Genomic DNA, 13,989 nt, shown 5'->3' on the forward strand with positions numbered 1-13,989 from the left:
TGTATTTTGATTTAGGTTATGTTGATGCACCTTTTAACAGCTCTACTATTAAACTGCAAGATGATATGTTTCTAATTGAAAATATACCCTTAAACAGTCTGCATCTCTGAGCAGAAGTGTAGGGAAGTCTCCAAGAATACCAAGGGCATTTGAATATGATAAAGCAATATGCTGTCAATTCTCTGACTAGCAGAAAATCTTTCCCAGAGAGGATTTATTTGGAGAATTAACAGACTCAGGAGGCACTTTATACCCAGCTCAGTAAGAAAGACACAGAGAACATTAGTATTTTGAACAGGAATCTTGTTTTCAAAGGCTTTGAAAAGAAATGGAGGCTGTGGGAGACTGATATATTAATGCAATAGTTGATGTGGCAGTCAGGCTCACATTTACTGAGAATCAAAGCTTTTGTCATTAACACTGTCTCCAGTTGTGAAATTGAACCTTACACTGCTGGGACTATTCTAAAGTCACTTGACAACCTTCAAACCAGGTGATTGGGCTGTAGAAAGGACTGCCTCTAGTTGGTTAGTTTGTCCTATTTTTCTGCATGTTCCTGCTTTTTTTTTCTCCAGATCTCACCTCTCAGGTTTTTTCACTTTATCGTGAAGAAATCTTGTTAAGTTGAAACTATACAAAGTAATCTGCTTAGATGTCTTCATTAAATTGCTAAGGGATATTTATCTATTGCATCACCCTTTTATTTCAAAAGTGTTTGTTCATTCCCTTTGTGATCAAACGGGGAAGACTGGCCCTATCTGCACAGCAGTACTGTACTCCCTTTCCAGTCTGAAGGCAGCAGAGAAACCTATAACCTACACAGCGTTTACGAGTCAAGTGCTGGATTATGTAATGTGGCTTCCTCTGACATGAGATGATTGTGTACTGTGAAAGGATTGAAGTTGCCACATAACTACGAATATTAAATCAACAGTGTAATTTCTGGACTGTGAATATATATTGAAATATATTACATTTTAGAGCCTTTTTAAAGTCTTATCCTTCTGGCTGAAATTGCTGGCGCTAAGAAATGCTGCAAGACCTCTAGTTAATAAGCTCAGATCTGAACTGCAGAGAGGGGAGTTTTTACAAATAAAATTTTAAAAGGAAAAAAAATAACAAATGTAGAAAAAATGATTTTGTATTCAGCAGTATTTTAAAGTGCAGGAAATATGAAATCTGTGTTGCAAATGAAAGTGGACAATTCTTATGTTAGAAGTAAGTTACTGGATAGGTAGGATGACAGAGATCTTGCATTTCCTAAAAATATTTGTTCAAAGCACAGTGAAAAGAGCATGTTGAAAAGTATACCACAGAGTACATGAAAGTGAAGAAAAAGTGCAAAACAGTGTATCCAAGGTTATGGTGCTAGAAATTAACCTGGCAGATGATAGTGCCTGCTCTGCAGTGCTACTGAAATAACCCTTTCTCCTAGTTAGTATTTCAGAAAGTGTTTGTAAGAATTTATAACTACTTCCTTTTGCACCTGTCCTTTTAAGTTTTGGTGAGATTTCAACATAAAATGCATATTAATGAGTTGTTGTTGTTTTAGTTGACAAGGGCAAGCAGCGGAGTCCCAAGAGCTCGTGCATACAGACTCAAGGCTCCACAGATGCACGTTCACCTGGCACAAAAGCAGCAGAGTTGACACAGTACAAAACAAAATGTGAAACCCAAAGTGGAATCATCCTGCAGCTGAAAAAATTCCTGGCATCCAGTAACCAGAAGTTTGAAGCATTAACTGTTGTCATCCAGCACCTGCAGTCTGAGGTAAAAACTCACAACTCATCAATTTTTGCTTTAATTTTTTGAACTCTTCTCAACAAGGGCTTCAGAAAATATTAATATACCAATACCTAAAATCTGTGCTTCCATTCCAGTGGTTTCTGTTTTCTTCTGGAGGTGATACTCCTGGCATCAGTTGGATAGAAAAAAATGAAAATCCTGACACTGGGCTTTATGGCCTCTTTGCAGCTTCACATGCTTTTTAGAAGAGAAGTTTGTAGTCAAAGAGTCCTTCAGGATTGAGTAGCTTTCCAAATATGTACTTCAAGTTCTGCCCTTGTAGGAAAGATTAGTTTCAACATGTTATCTGCATGACCTTGCTTTATTATCTGACATTGGATGGAAGAGTATATAAGGGGTAGATACGTTTTTGAGCTACTCAGAATAAAGTCTGAGTTGTTTCGGTTTTGTTTATTGTTGGTGGTATCTTAAAATTATCCTGCATTGTTGGTGGTGTCTTAAAATTATCCTGCATTGTTGGTGGTGTCTTAAAATTTTCAATACTTAATTAAAAAAATTACAGAAATGCACCTGGAATTACAGAGTGGAATAATCTGATGTGGTTTAATTTTTATTTGTTCTAGTCTGTTTGAAATACTTAATAACGTAATCACTTTGATACTACAAGAGAAACTGTTGGTCTGGTTTGAAAACTTTTGAGAAAAGAAAAGTCTGAAGTTAAGGAAATGATTACATTATGAATTTACACTGCACAGCTAATGCAGGCTTTAATAGCAGTTTCTCCTGTATTTATAAGTAATGTTCCAAGATTGGGGTCAGTTTCATTTCAGCTGTTCCAATATGAAGTGATTTTCCAGTCTGGTATGCAAAAGAGCACTGGGTTGTCTTAGGACGCTGCCAGAAACGTAACATTCTCTTCTTGTGCGATAATAGCTGCTTGCTTTCATTTAATCTAAAAGTCCTGCATTTAACTCCCAAGTCTGGTTCAACTCTAAAAGCAGTGGCTCTTAGCCAGTTTTCTGGGATTTGTTTGGCTGGTTTTTTAAAACTCTTGATTGGAAGACCTTTCTCTGCTAAGGAACTAGTTTAAGATCTTCAAAGCAATTTGATACATGATTTTTGGATGCCTGTCATCTAACACAATATTGTGAAATTTATATGTGAAATTGTCACTGCTAAACTTCTGTGCAATCTTCTAATTACTGAATAATAAGCACACTGATTTTTTTTGGTAACTTTTATGATTAAATGTCTTGGCCTAGTTTCTTCTCTCAAATATTTTGTATTGCAACATTTTAAAGTTCACCAATACTTTATACATGTTATGTTTAGTGAGAAGAAGCCTGTCATACAAATCTGCTTCTTCCAGGCTATTTTACAGGTTGCTTAACCTAAATGTGATTTTTTTTTTTTTAGGTTTGTTTTTTGTTTTAAAGAATAATGGGGTTTTTAATTAAAGAAAATGTGGTGTTGAAGAAGAGAGAACTGCATGGAGGAGACTAGTAAATTTGCTCCTTATTCCTCTTTGCTAGTCTTTTGCAGATGAAAAGAAAAATTATTTCTGTCAAATTGTATAAAATTAAGTATCTTGGACAGTTAAGTCTGAGCACATGAAATTAATATGACATATACCAGTAATTGGTATTGAGATTGCTCTCTCCTTTCCCGGGATAAGACAATACTTGCTGAAGAGTCACTGTTTTATTCTTGTGTACATACTATAGGAATGAGAAGGACTCTTCTGCCGTGATGGTGTTAAGGAATACTCAGAATCTGTTAGTTAGCTGAAAGATTTCTAGGTTTTAGGAAACACTGTGAAGAGTTGTTTTGGTTTTGTTTGTTGGTTTGGATTTTTTCATTTAGAGTGAGATGTGGAGTCTGGTACAGCTATCTTAATCTCAGTTGGCCATATGATTATTCTTCTGAAGTATCTCTTGAGGACCCCTTTGATGTAGCTTTCAAACTCTTTGGATAAACTCAGGGAGAAACCTGAAGTTAGGTTTGAGTTCATGAGGCAGGGTCTCATAGGTTAACTACTGCAGAGCCAACCTAAAAAAAGCTTCAGCTTTTCTGGTTTTCAAAAAAAATAAAAATCATGCTTAGCTGATTACATGAGGAACAAAGCTGTGCTTCCTTTCTTCCCACTACAGCAAGTGGGAAGAAGTGAAGTGACATAATGCAGTGTAAACCTAAGAAACAGCTCTGGAACCAGAGGAAGGACCTGCTCTTGACTTTTATGGTGCTGGTCGGTCCCTACAAAAGACCAGTTCAGTTTGCAGAAAGCTAAACCAGCCAAAGAAAGCATTTCTTTGCCAGGTTGTGATGTGGACTGTCCTAATGTGTGGTCAGAGCTGGTGCAAGGGTGAGATGGGGTCAAGGACTGGACTGGCCAAACAGAGAAAGAGCTGGAGTGAGCAATTGGAGTACTTTGAGGCTGAGCAGCCCAGCCCAAGCCTCTTGGCAAAATCTGCTCTGGCCTCCCCTGCTTTCCCTCCAAAGCTGAAGTTCCTGGAAGTTGATTCAGCTGCTAGATGTGTTTGGTTTACTTTTGTGTTTGTTTTTTTTTTTCAAGAGTTCCTAATGCCATTTCTGCACAAAAGTTTCAAGTTGCTTCTTATGAGCTCATTTGAAGTGGAATATAGCTGTGAATGAAATCAAGACTTGCTTGCAATGACTTCTCTCGGAAATGCAGCCAGCCCGTCTGGAGTGAAGTTGAGAGGGTACTATCAAATGGTTAAATGGGATTGAGCAATGCTGCTGTGGTGTTTCTAGCTAAGCAGGAATCTCTGGCAAAACACTGCCTGAGCTCAAACCTGTTTGTTGCAAGGGTTACCTTGTAGCTGTCAATAGTAACACCTGCCTCTGATAAAACCTTCACACCTGAGCTGTCAAGTGTTTCTTTGGGGAGGGGGTGGGTTTCTCTGCTTAAGTACCTTCACCAAGACTCTTCTGAAAAAAATCATAAAAACCTGATTTCTGCCTCAGAGGAGCTGTTGTTGCACTGGGTTAATGCTAGATGGAAACTCTCTTGGCATCCAAAATGCTTGATGGCAATGAACGGTGTGGCTGATGAGAACACCGAGTTTTTCCATTCTTGGACAGGTCTGTGTGTGCTGGCAGTGACAGAAACACGTGTCAAACTGTGGGCTAATCATAAAAAAAGCGAGTTTAGTCTTTCTAGACTACTGCTCTTCCCCTGGTCCACTAGCAATTCCTGTGACTTCATGACTATCTTCCTGTTTTTCAAATTCAAACAAGAAAGGAAAAGTGGCAGTACAGAGGAAATGGTGAAACTGGCCATTTACAATAAGTCCATGAAGTGCCAAGAACGCTGTTTTCTGTTAACATTTAACTGCACTGAGCTCTGAAATTTGCACCACTGCATTTGAGTTGATCTTTTAACTTCCCCGAATATTTATTTTGCTTAATAATTTTGAATTTATTTCTTGTCCCTTCAGTAACAGATGCGTTCCCAGAGGCTTTAAATATATGGTTAGTGTGTCTGTGGTAAGTCAGGCTGGGGATGCCTGCAGCTCTGCCGTCTCTTCCCTTATCCTTGTGTATGCACAGGCTTCTTTGGGAAGCCAGTTCAGGCATCTAGTTTGGGAAGGGGGAAAAGAAATTATTATGGGTCTAGTTTTATAGGTCTGTCCATGTCCAAAGTGTTATGGGTATGTCCCATATGTGGTTCACTGCAGAAAGGAGTGGGAGTGAAGACCCACCAGTGCTGGGGTGGGGTGGGAACGTGTACCTGAGAGGTCTGCAGCTGTGGCTAGGAGCCAAATGCTCCCTTGAGAAGTTAAAAAAAAAGATCACCAGCTAATGAGGCTGAGGCTGTGGCAGCTCCTGCCTCAGCCCCTCTACTTCTTGCCTCCTGAGGGGTGCTCAGCCCCTCTCCCTGCCTCAGGGCTGCCCCCCACAAGGCTGTGTGAGTCCTGCAGCAGAGGTGTTTGAACCTCCAACTCACTGCTGTGTATAGACTCTTACATCTTTGGGGGTGGAGGGTGTTTGTTTTAGCAGCGTGGTAGTAGCTTGGTTTTAAATATGGTTTTAAATTTGTCTGTTTGAGAGATTCAGCCTTCAAGTGAAAAGGTAATGTACAGTTAGAATGACATGAATGGCTTTGTAACTGTTCAAAGTATGAATTGACAGATACTTCCCTTTTATCCTCTCATTTTAGTGTATAAACTGCCACATTCAGAACTACTCAAGCTGTTTAAAAATTTTAGATGGTAAAATGTTTATTATAAACACCCATTTTTATTCTTCTAGTTTAATAAACGATTCTAAGCATTTCAAGAACTTTTAACAGATTCTGCTATAGAAATGAGCTTCAAATTTGTGTTTGTGCCATGGGATACTACAGAGATGAACAGAAAACTAGTTTCACTGTTCAGCTTCTCTTGGTATGGTTATGGGAAGACTGATATTTACAGTTGAAGCTTGAGAATGTCTGTGATGTCATCTTCAAGAAGTTTCCTTCATAAAGGAAAAGGCATTTTGAGAGGCTATAAAGCCTTGACTACAATATGTGGATAACACTAATTGTGAGTGTGACACAGGAAACAACATGAGCATGTGCTAGAAATTGTGTGGCTGAAACAGGCTTCTGTATTTCTAGCAGGAAATAGAAATTAATTATTAGTATATGACCTGCTGTAACTGGCATTTCCTGACAAGTGCATGACTGTAAGAGTCAAGATACTAGTTTCCTTGGGAACTTCTTAGCACTTTAAAGAGTTTTATTTCCATTTTGGAATACATGAACACATGTATCAGAAATACTTGTTCTGGCCTTTGCGGTTGTTCAGCAGAAAATGTTTATATTTATCAAATGAAAAATGCATATCCTGCTTAAGGAGCAGAAGTACACATTGCATCACTAAACCCCAAACCATTTATAGTAAAAGGAAGAGTTTTTTCAACAATTGTATCTTTTGACTTGTAAGTGCAAAATATATTGGGAGACCTGCTGTTTAGATTTGCTGTCTTGAAGTTCAGTCTATACTTTTGATTTTCTAGAACCTAACATCAAACTTGGCCAGTTTTCATTAGAATTTTCATTCCAAGTGTATTTCTGCTCTTTAAATTTGGCTTCCCAAAATATGGACATAACTTTTTCCAAGAGATAATAAGGATATTTAATTCAGATAATTTTTATGTTTCTTTATATTAAAAAAAGAAAAATCACATAGAAGTCAAAATATAATATCTTGAATTTGAGGAATGCAAGTATTTTCTGTTCAGTGACGGAGAGTATTTGAGTAATAATACAGTAGCTTCCCCCTGTAGAGCAAACCTAGGCTCTGGCAGCTTGCATCTGACAGGTAGCTGTTGGAAAGCAAGGAAGTTTGAGATGATTCTCAAGGCTCCTGTAAGGTGGTGTGAATGAACAAGAATATTTTTGGCAACAGACTGAAGATTTGTGTGCTCTATCATCCAGAAAAACATTTTAATCCATTAATTACTGTGAAACTAGGCTTTGATGGAGACAACTTTTTAGAGGACGCCTCAGTTAAGCAATTTATTTGGTACACCTGGGTGTTCAGAATGGACTACCGCTGGAGAGAATTGGGAGTCCTGTCCTATAGTTACTCATAGCAAAAGGTGTCTTGGGAAAAGACACCTTTGACCAAAACAAACTTGGTGTTTCAGGCCATCAGTGTTGCTTTCGACAAAGCAGCTGATTTTCATGACTACCTTGTTATTTCTTCTAATGATCTTCTGTTCAAGAAGATGCAGAATTAATGACAGTAGCAAACTAGAGGTGCTATTACAAAATATAAGGGAGCAGTTAGTGGAAGAAAGAAAATAACATCTTTCCATCTTGTTTCCCTCTTTTGATCTGTACTACCATTTCAAATGAAATTCTAAACAGCCTTAAAAATGGAATGACATGAAGAAAATAGTGTAATATTATGTTCAAGCATTGGTTCTCATAACATTTCTAATAACTTTATAGTGGTAATTACAGTTTTATAGACATGAGAACTTAAGCTGTGACAGTATAACTTGCCAAAGTTGCATGGTATCTGATGGAGACTGTCCAACTCAGATGAGCTGGACTGCGACAGAAAACTTTAGAAAATACTGAGAAATAAGTAGTTGCTTAGATAAGGTAAACTTACTTTTTACGAGATGATGAGTTTTACAGGGAAAGAAGGAGTCATTCTATGTGACAAGTGAAAACTAATATTAGAGTTCAGAAGCCCTGTAAGTAGAAACCAGGCAGTTACAAAGAAGTTAAATAGCCTGTATCAGGACCTAACTCTGCAAGGCTATTCTGTGAATGTGGACATCACTTCTAAATGGGAAAACAAAGATCCCTATGAACCTAATAATTCCACGTAATGCCTGTAAAAGCATGAAGAGCCCACAAGTAAATCCATGTTAAATACATAGTGACTCATAGGAATCCTGTTTGACTGGTTCTGTGCTTTAGTGTTTCACACACTAAACATCAGGGAAAAAAACATCTGATTCTCCATAAAGGTACCTAGCAAATAAAAGACGTAAAATATTAGAAATTACAGTGAGTCTCTATCAGCTAATCACATAAGTGTTGTTTCTGAGTCTTAATTCTGTTTGAAGTAGTAAGTCAAGGTGAAAACTGATCGCTTATTTCACTTAGTAAGAAGGCGGTACATAACACAAACAAAGCCAAGAGTAAATTAGAAGTAGTCCTTTCACTGTATATTTATTGACTGGAGATGGTTAATGACGTTTTCATTTTATCACAGTAATAGTCTGCTGCTCCTTTCAAAAATACACATGGAGCAGAGTGTAAATCCTGTTTATTGTGCTACTTTCTTGGCTCATTTCTTTACCTTGCTTTTGCACTGAGTGATGCAGGAGAAATGACTTCTCAAGGGGGATTTAGGTGAGGTAGGGAGGAGGTGAGTTTAAAAGAAACTGATTTCTAAAATTGCTGATTTCTAGTTAGAAGATTTATTTAGAGGATTGGGTTTTACCAGGAAAGAAGGAACAGGGACTGGTAGAAATTCTGTGGTATAAGGACCAAAATCATCAAGGCAAATGTCATACTGCAAAGCGGATATGAATGGCCCTTTTGTTACCCCTTGATAATTACCTCCAGGCTGTAGCTGATGACACATGAGTGACTGGAGTTTATGCAAAGGTATGACTCAATTTCTACACTACGGCCAATGATGATCACCATCTTTTCATGACTGGTGCTGCACAAAGATGGAGTAGATTCTAATTTCTAATGCGTTGTCCCCAAGAGGAGTATCTCCTCGGATGAGGAAGACTCATCCTGTTGACAGCTGAGACTGTACCAGTATTAATAATATATAAATTATGATCTCTTTTTCAACCTAAGCTCATCTCTTGTGAGGTCTAAACATACATGTTACAGAAGTGCTTGCAATTTTATAATTCATTAAAACTAATTTACTATGTTTTTAAGATGCTCAGCATTTCTCTCTTAAGTTTAAGAGTAAGTGCTTGTGGTTTAGTTTGACAGCAAATGGCTTGCAAAAACCAGGCTTTCTTTTCCCAAAATAAAATTAATTTGGCCCTATATATGATAATAAAACACACATAAGTGCTTCCATTCTTTGCACTGATTTGTTCTATGCGCTCCGAAAAAATTTTATTTAGTCTGTTCTAATAAAATGCCTTTAAAAAAAATCACAGTGCTTTTATGTTTAACACTTAATTTTCTACTCATGTAAGTTTTGAGTCTTGAAATTACTTGTTTGCAAAGTTTTGTATTGCTGATGAAAATTAGAAGGCTGATCTACAGCTTTCGCAGTTGGAGATGTTTCCACCTGCCAGTTATGCCAGTGACAGGTACAGTTGCTGCCCTTTGCCTGGGCCTTGTGGCTGCCTGTCCTGTCCGCGTGCTGCAGACTGCTTGGGACCAGCATTGTCAGAGCCTTTCTCTGCCTTCTCTGGGCAGGCATCACGTTGCATCCCAGCATTAAGAAATGCGCATTCCAGTGTAGTTACTATATGTTTGTGTCATGGGAAAAGTCCACAACACAATTTAATTCCCTGAGATGTTTCACAGGCTAGAAGTGAGTTGTGTCTCTTCCTTTGCAATGTACTAGTGCGTTGCAGTTTTTGGTTGCAGTGGTCCACAATGCTGCTTCTGAATCTGTTAATGGGGTGGACTAGGCAACTGTGGCAGGTAGTTTATCACGTAGATACCAGTGTGACATAGCTGCTTGAAATTTAAAAAGAAAACAACTCCTTATATTTTGGTATACAAATGTGAACTTTTCAGTGTTGGTTCTTTTGAATTTTTCCTTCTTTAGTACAGCTCCAAAACAGTACATATTTCATTTCCCAAAGGAGTGTGCTTGTTTAAAATGGGAACTGTGATGTGTGGATAATTACTACCAGATGGGCGGTGTTAGCTTATTTGGACACACATATTCGAAATCCGTTTTCTGCCATGGTTCGCTCTTTTATATTGAGTAACTGTTGGAGGACTTGCAGTTCTTAATATGGAGGAAAAACTTGCAAAAGGTAATTAGGACTTTCTGGCCAGGCACAGCCTATCTGTGGCTCTCAAGGCCTTGATTTGCAGGCAGAGCATGGGGCTTCCACACCAGTGCCACTCCACCTGCCCAACAGTAGGAGTGTGCAGGGAAACCTGAAATCAATAGTCTGACTAGTTGCACATCCTCTCAAGGAAATAAAGTTCCGTGTTTGCTGTAAAACTGTGTGCTCCTCTGCCATGGAACTGTGGGATGGTTGAGGAATGCCCACTTATTCCAGCTTGAAAACTGCTCAGAACGTGACATCTTGGAGGTATGTTTTCTCTGTCTTCTGTGAAGATTTTTTTTCTAGGTACATAGCCAGGAAGGTTGGGTGCTTGGTACAAATATCTCTTTTGTTCGTTCTGGAATATGAGCTTTTGTAGAGCTTCCTGCTTTTAAAGCAGAATGATGGAAACTGTTCAGACAATGATGTGTCCTCACCCTTGTTTGTATCTAAAATGACCCTAGGCTGGTCTGTTTGAATCTCAAGCTGTAGCAAAAACAGCTGGTTGCCAGGAAAAATGCTCTTAAGCCTGTAATTGGGCTGCATAACTGCCAACAAAACAAACATGAATGACAAATTTCGTAATTTATTCCATTCCTGAATTGGTAATTTTTGTCATCTTGAAACTGTCATGTTCTTTAACATCCTACCTTGGACCTCATCTTTTTCAAAAATGTTGTAACAGAGTATATCACACCCTCACAAGTGTCCTTGCTATGGGGCACACATTGCGCTGAACTTGCTTGTCAAATTTTCAAAACATGTGAAGGATTTTTTACTGGCTAATCTTTCATGTAACAAGAAATGTCCAAGTCTTCTTTATATACTGAGAGCTCTTTTGTAGCGTCCAATAGCAGAGATGCATTGCCTGATATTGCCTGTGGCAAACCTTTTATCCCCAAGTTCTGTTCTTGTTCCTTCCTATAGCTTCCGTGTTATAGCAGGGAGAACATTTTGGTTAGAGCTCAACCTACAACAGATTCTTTTTAAATAAGAAAAATAGGTACCCAGTAATCTACCTGATCTTGGCATAAATTCATAAATTGTACTGGAAACAATTGTAAATGAGTATGAAGACCCTTCTTGAGTCTTGGACAACTAATTGAGAATGATCCCTATTGCCAGATTTATCTGGATAACAATGCCAAAATTGCTTGATCCCGTATGCTTCCACTTGGTTCTGCTCTTTCGATTTCCAGTATTGATTTTTCAACTAGAATCTTACTGAACATAAACTAGAAGGTTACTGGATATTCCAGCTCAAAGCACATGCACACTTTTCTTTAAATTAAATTCTGAAGACAAGCCCTTACTGGACTATTCAAGTGCTTTTGGTATTTTACTGCACTTAGATTTCAGGTTTGGGAAACTTTCATGTTTTCTTAGGGAAACCCCCTCATACCTGGAGCTTCAGTTCTCTCAGAACTTAGATAAAAAAGTGTGCTAGATTAACTGCTAGTCAGTCTGACTACTTCATGGGGCTGCTTAACCCCTTAGCAACTTAGTCTTCTTATTTTAGGCTGGCAGTCTCTATGGCTAGCTTTTTCTGAATGTATTCTTTAACAGGAGGTGATGATACAAGTCTGTCTGGATTTCTTGGATTTACAAAACTATGAATGGGCAAGCTAAAGATTGAGGCAACAGGTGAAACACTACCAGTAAAAAGCAACACGGGCTTAAGAGCAGTAAGAAACCTTAAAAAAAAATCTACTAAAGCAATGTTAGTGTATTTTACATTGAGTTTTTAGTCTCAGCCTCTTGTTAGTCCTTAGTATATTCTGATCTCACATGCCGTTTTCTCATCAAATTTCTTTAACTAAAAGCAAATGCAAAATGTGTGGACCATGAAGAAGACCCTTTGGAAACAGTAAACACGAATGTTAGCATTTCCAAAGGGTCTGCAGCATGGTCCAGTCATTAGGGAAGATGTGATATGTTTTACTAACAGTGTGGGCAGGAAGAAAGCAGGTTCAAGGACGATGACTGAGAATTAGAAGAAAAAATGAATATGCAAACCAAGGGGGCACTACAGGAAAAAAAAAAACGCCTGTGTGTGTTTGTACATACTTAAGTAATGGACTAAGTTACTGCAAAAGCTTTGGAAAATCCCATCAGCGTGAAAATAAGTGCTTTGGTAGTTAACTTGATTATAGATCCACTACATGGTCGTGTCCCAGCGTGTAAGGATGCAGCATTCACGTTTTCATCATCAAATGCTGTGTCCGTAGTGGGAACACAGGTGTTAAGCTGGAGTGAGATGACTCATCTCTCCTTTTTGAGCAGAGAAGCAGGGTGAGTCCTTTCAATAACTGAGCTCTCTGGTATCCTGAGATTTACCATCGAGAGCTAGGTGTGGTTTTCAATCGTAGCCCACTACCACTGTAAAAAGCCTCTAAGTGCTTAATATGAAATTACAGCACAGCTACTTAATAGCCCTACTAATGTGTCAGTGTCCAAATAACTGTTAAGACTGCTTAAACTGAGTAATTGAAAGGGAATCTTTCCCATACAAGATCAAAAATATAAATATTTCTAGTAAAGGGCTGGCTGGTTGTTCTAACCAGCCTTTACAGCTGCAGAATAATAATATAATTAATAATAAAACTTGCAGCAAATGAGAGTGTGTAGCATAAAAATTACTCATTTCGATTAGTCTTGTGTCAGACCTTAATACATGACTGGTTTCTGGGCGCTCATTCTTTGTAGTTTTTCTTAAGAATGGTGTATTCTGCTGCTTTATTTGTTCTGCAGGCATGCAGTGAGTATTCCCTGCCTCCAGAACAGGGTGCTCTTAAGACAGTAGCCTGTGGTCAGGCTGCAGCAAGAGTGACCAAGAGGAAACAGGGAATCTGTTGTAAAGATGAGGTTTTCCCTGGGGAAAACCGGGTGCAGGTGTGGCCCTACCAGTCTGTGAGCTCCTCTGGTGTGGTCAATTGTGGACAAGTCTGTGTGATTTTTGGGCCAGTGTTTGGGGGGGGGGTTGCCCCCCCCTCTTTTTTTGCCTTCTTTTTTTTATTTTTTTTTTTCCCCTAATGTATCCTAGTTAAAAGAAAAGCATATAAAATGAGTTTCAAGCTCTTTGCACGCACAGGGCCTATGAACATAAGCGTGGGCATTGACAGCAGCAAAGTCGCTGTATCTGTGGGTCTCCCGTTCAGCTCAGGCCTCCTGTGGCTTATTTGTGCATCAGCAAATTAGGTGTGAAAGCAGCGTATAGCAAGCTCGAAACGCCTGCGGAGAAGGACAGTGTTCTTTCTCTCTGTGATCCCGGCTGCCGCTGGAGCAAGCGGAGATCGATCGGTCTAATAATGTCTGGGGCTCGCCTTTCATAAAAGAAGGGCTGTGGCTTTAAGTAATCGCTGGCTGCCTGTGCCAATTGCAGAAGCTGCAGTATCTGCCGCTGTCGGGAGCGACCGGCGCGGCAGCAGGATAACCTGCGGAGGGAGGCAAGGTCCAGCCTGCGGCTCGGCCAGACCTGCCCGGCTTGGCGGTGCCGCCGCCCGCCGTCGCCGATGAGGGCCGGGGGGCCGAGCGGGGGGCTGCCGGCGCGGGAAGATGGGCTGCTCTAGCAGCAGGCTGTGCCTCTATTCTCAGTGTGCTGCAGCAAGGGTAATGAGTGTTTGTTTCACAGCTTTGCCGACGGCAGGGAGCAAGGTGAAGCACCCTGCCAGGAGGACGCGTGGACCTTGTCACCCCCACGCCGTGGCCAGGGGTGTGGGGTGGCGGTGC

General features: G+C 39.6%; 1 protein-coding gene across 9 annotated transcripts in view; it reads left to right on the forward strand.

The window, feature by feature from the left end:
* Positions 1-13,989, forward strand: part of MTUS1 (microtubule associated tumor suppressor 1) — a 133,921-nt gene that overhangs the window by 99,626 nt on the left and 20,306 nt on the right. For all 9 annotated transcript variants that reach the window (XM_017812559.1, XM_017812316.1, XM_017812618.1 and 6 more), the window contains one exon: positions 1,553-1,770. In XM_017812559.1, the coding sequence (XP_017668048.1) occupies positions 1,553-1,770 (218 nt within the window). The remainder of the gene's footprint in view (positions 1-1,552; positions 1,771-13,989) is intronic.

The sequence above is a fragment of the Lepidothrix coronata genome, unplaced genomic scaffold (genome assembly GCF_001604755.1).
Source record: "Lepidothrix coronata isolate B3197 unplaced genomic scaffold, Lepidothrix_coronata-1.0 Scaffold0, whole genome shotgun sequence".
NCBI lineage: Eukaryota > Metazoa > Chordata > Aves > Passeriformes > Pipridae > Lepidothrix > Lepidothrix coronata.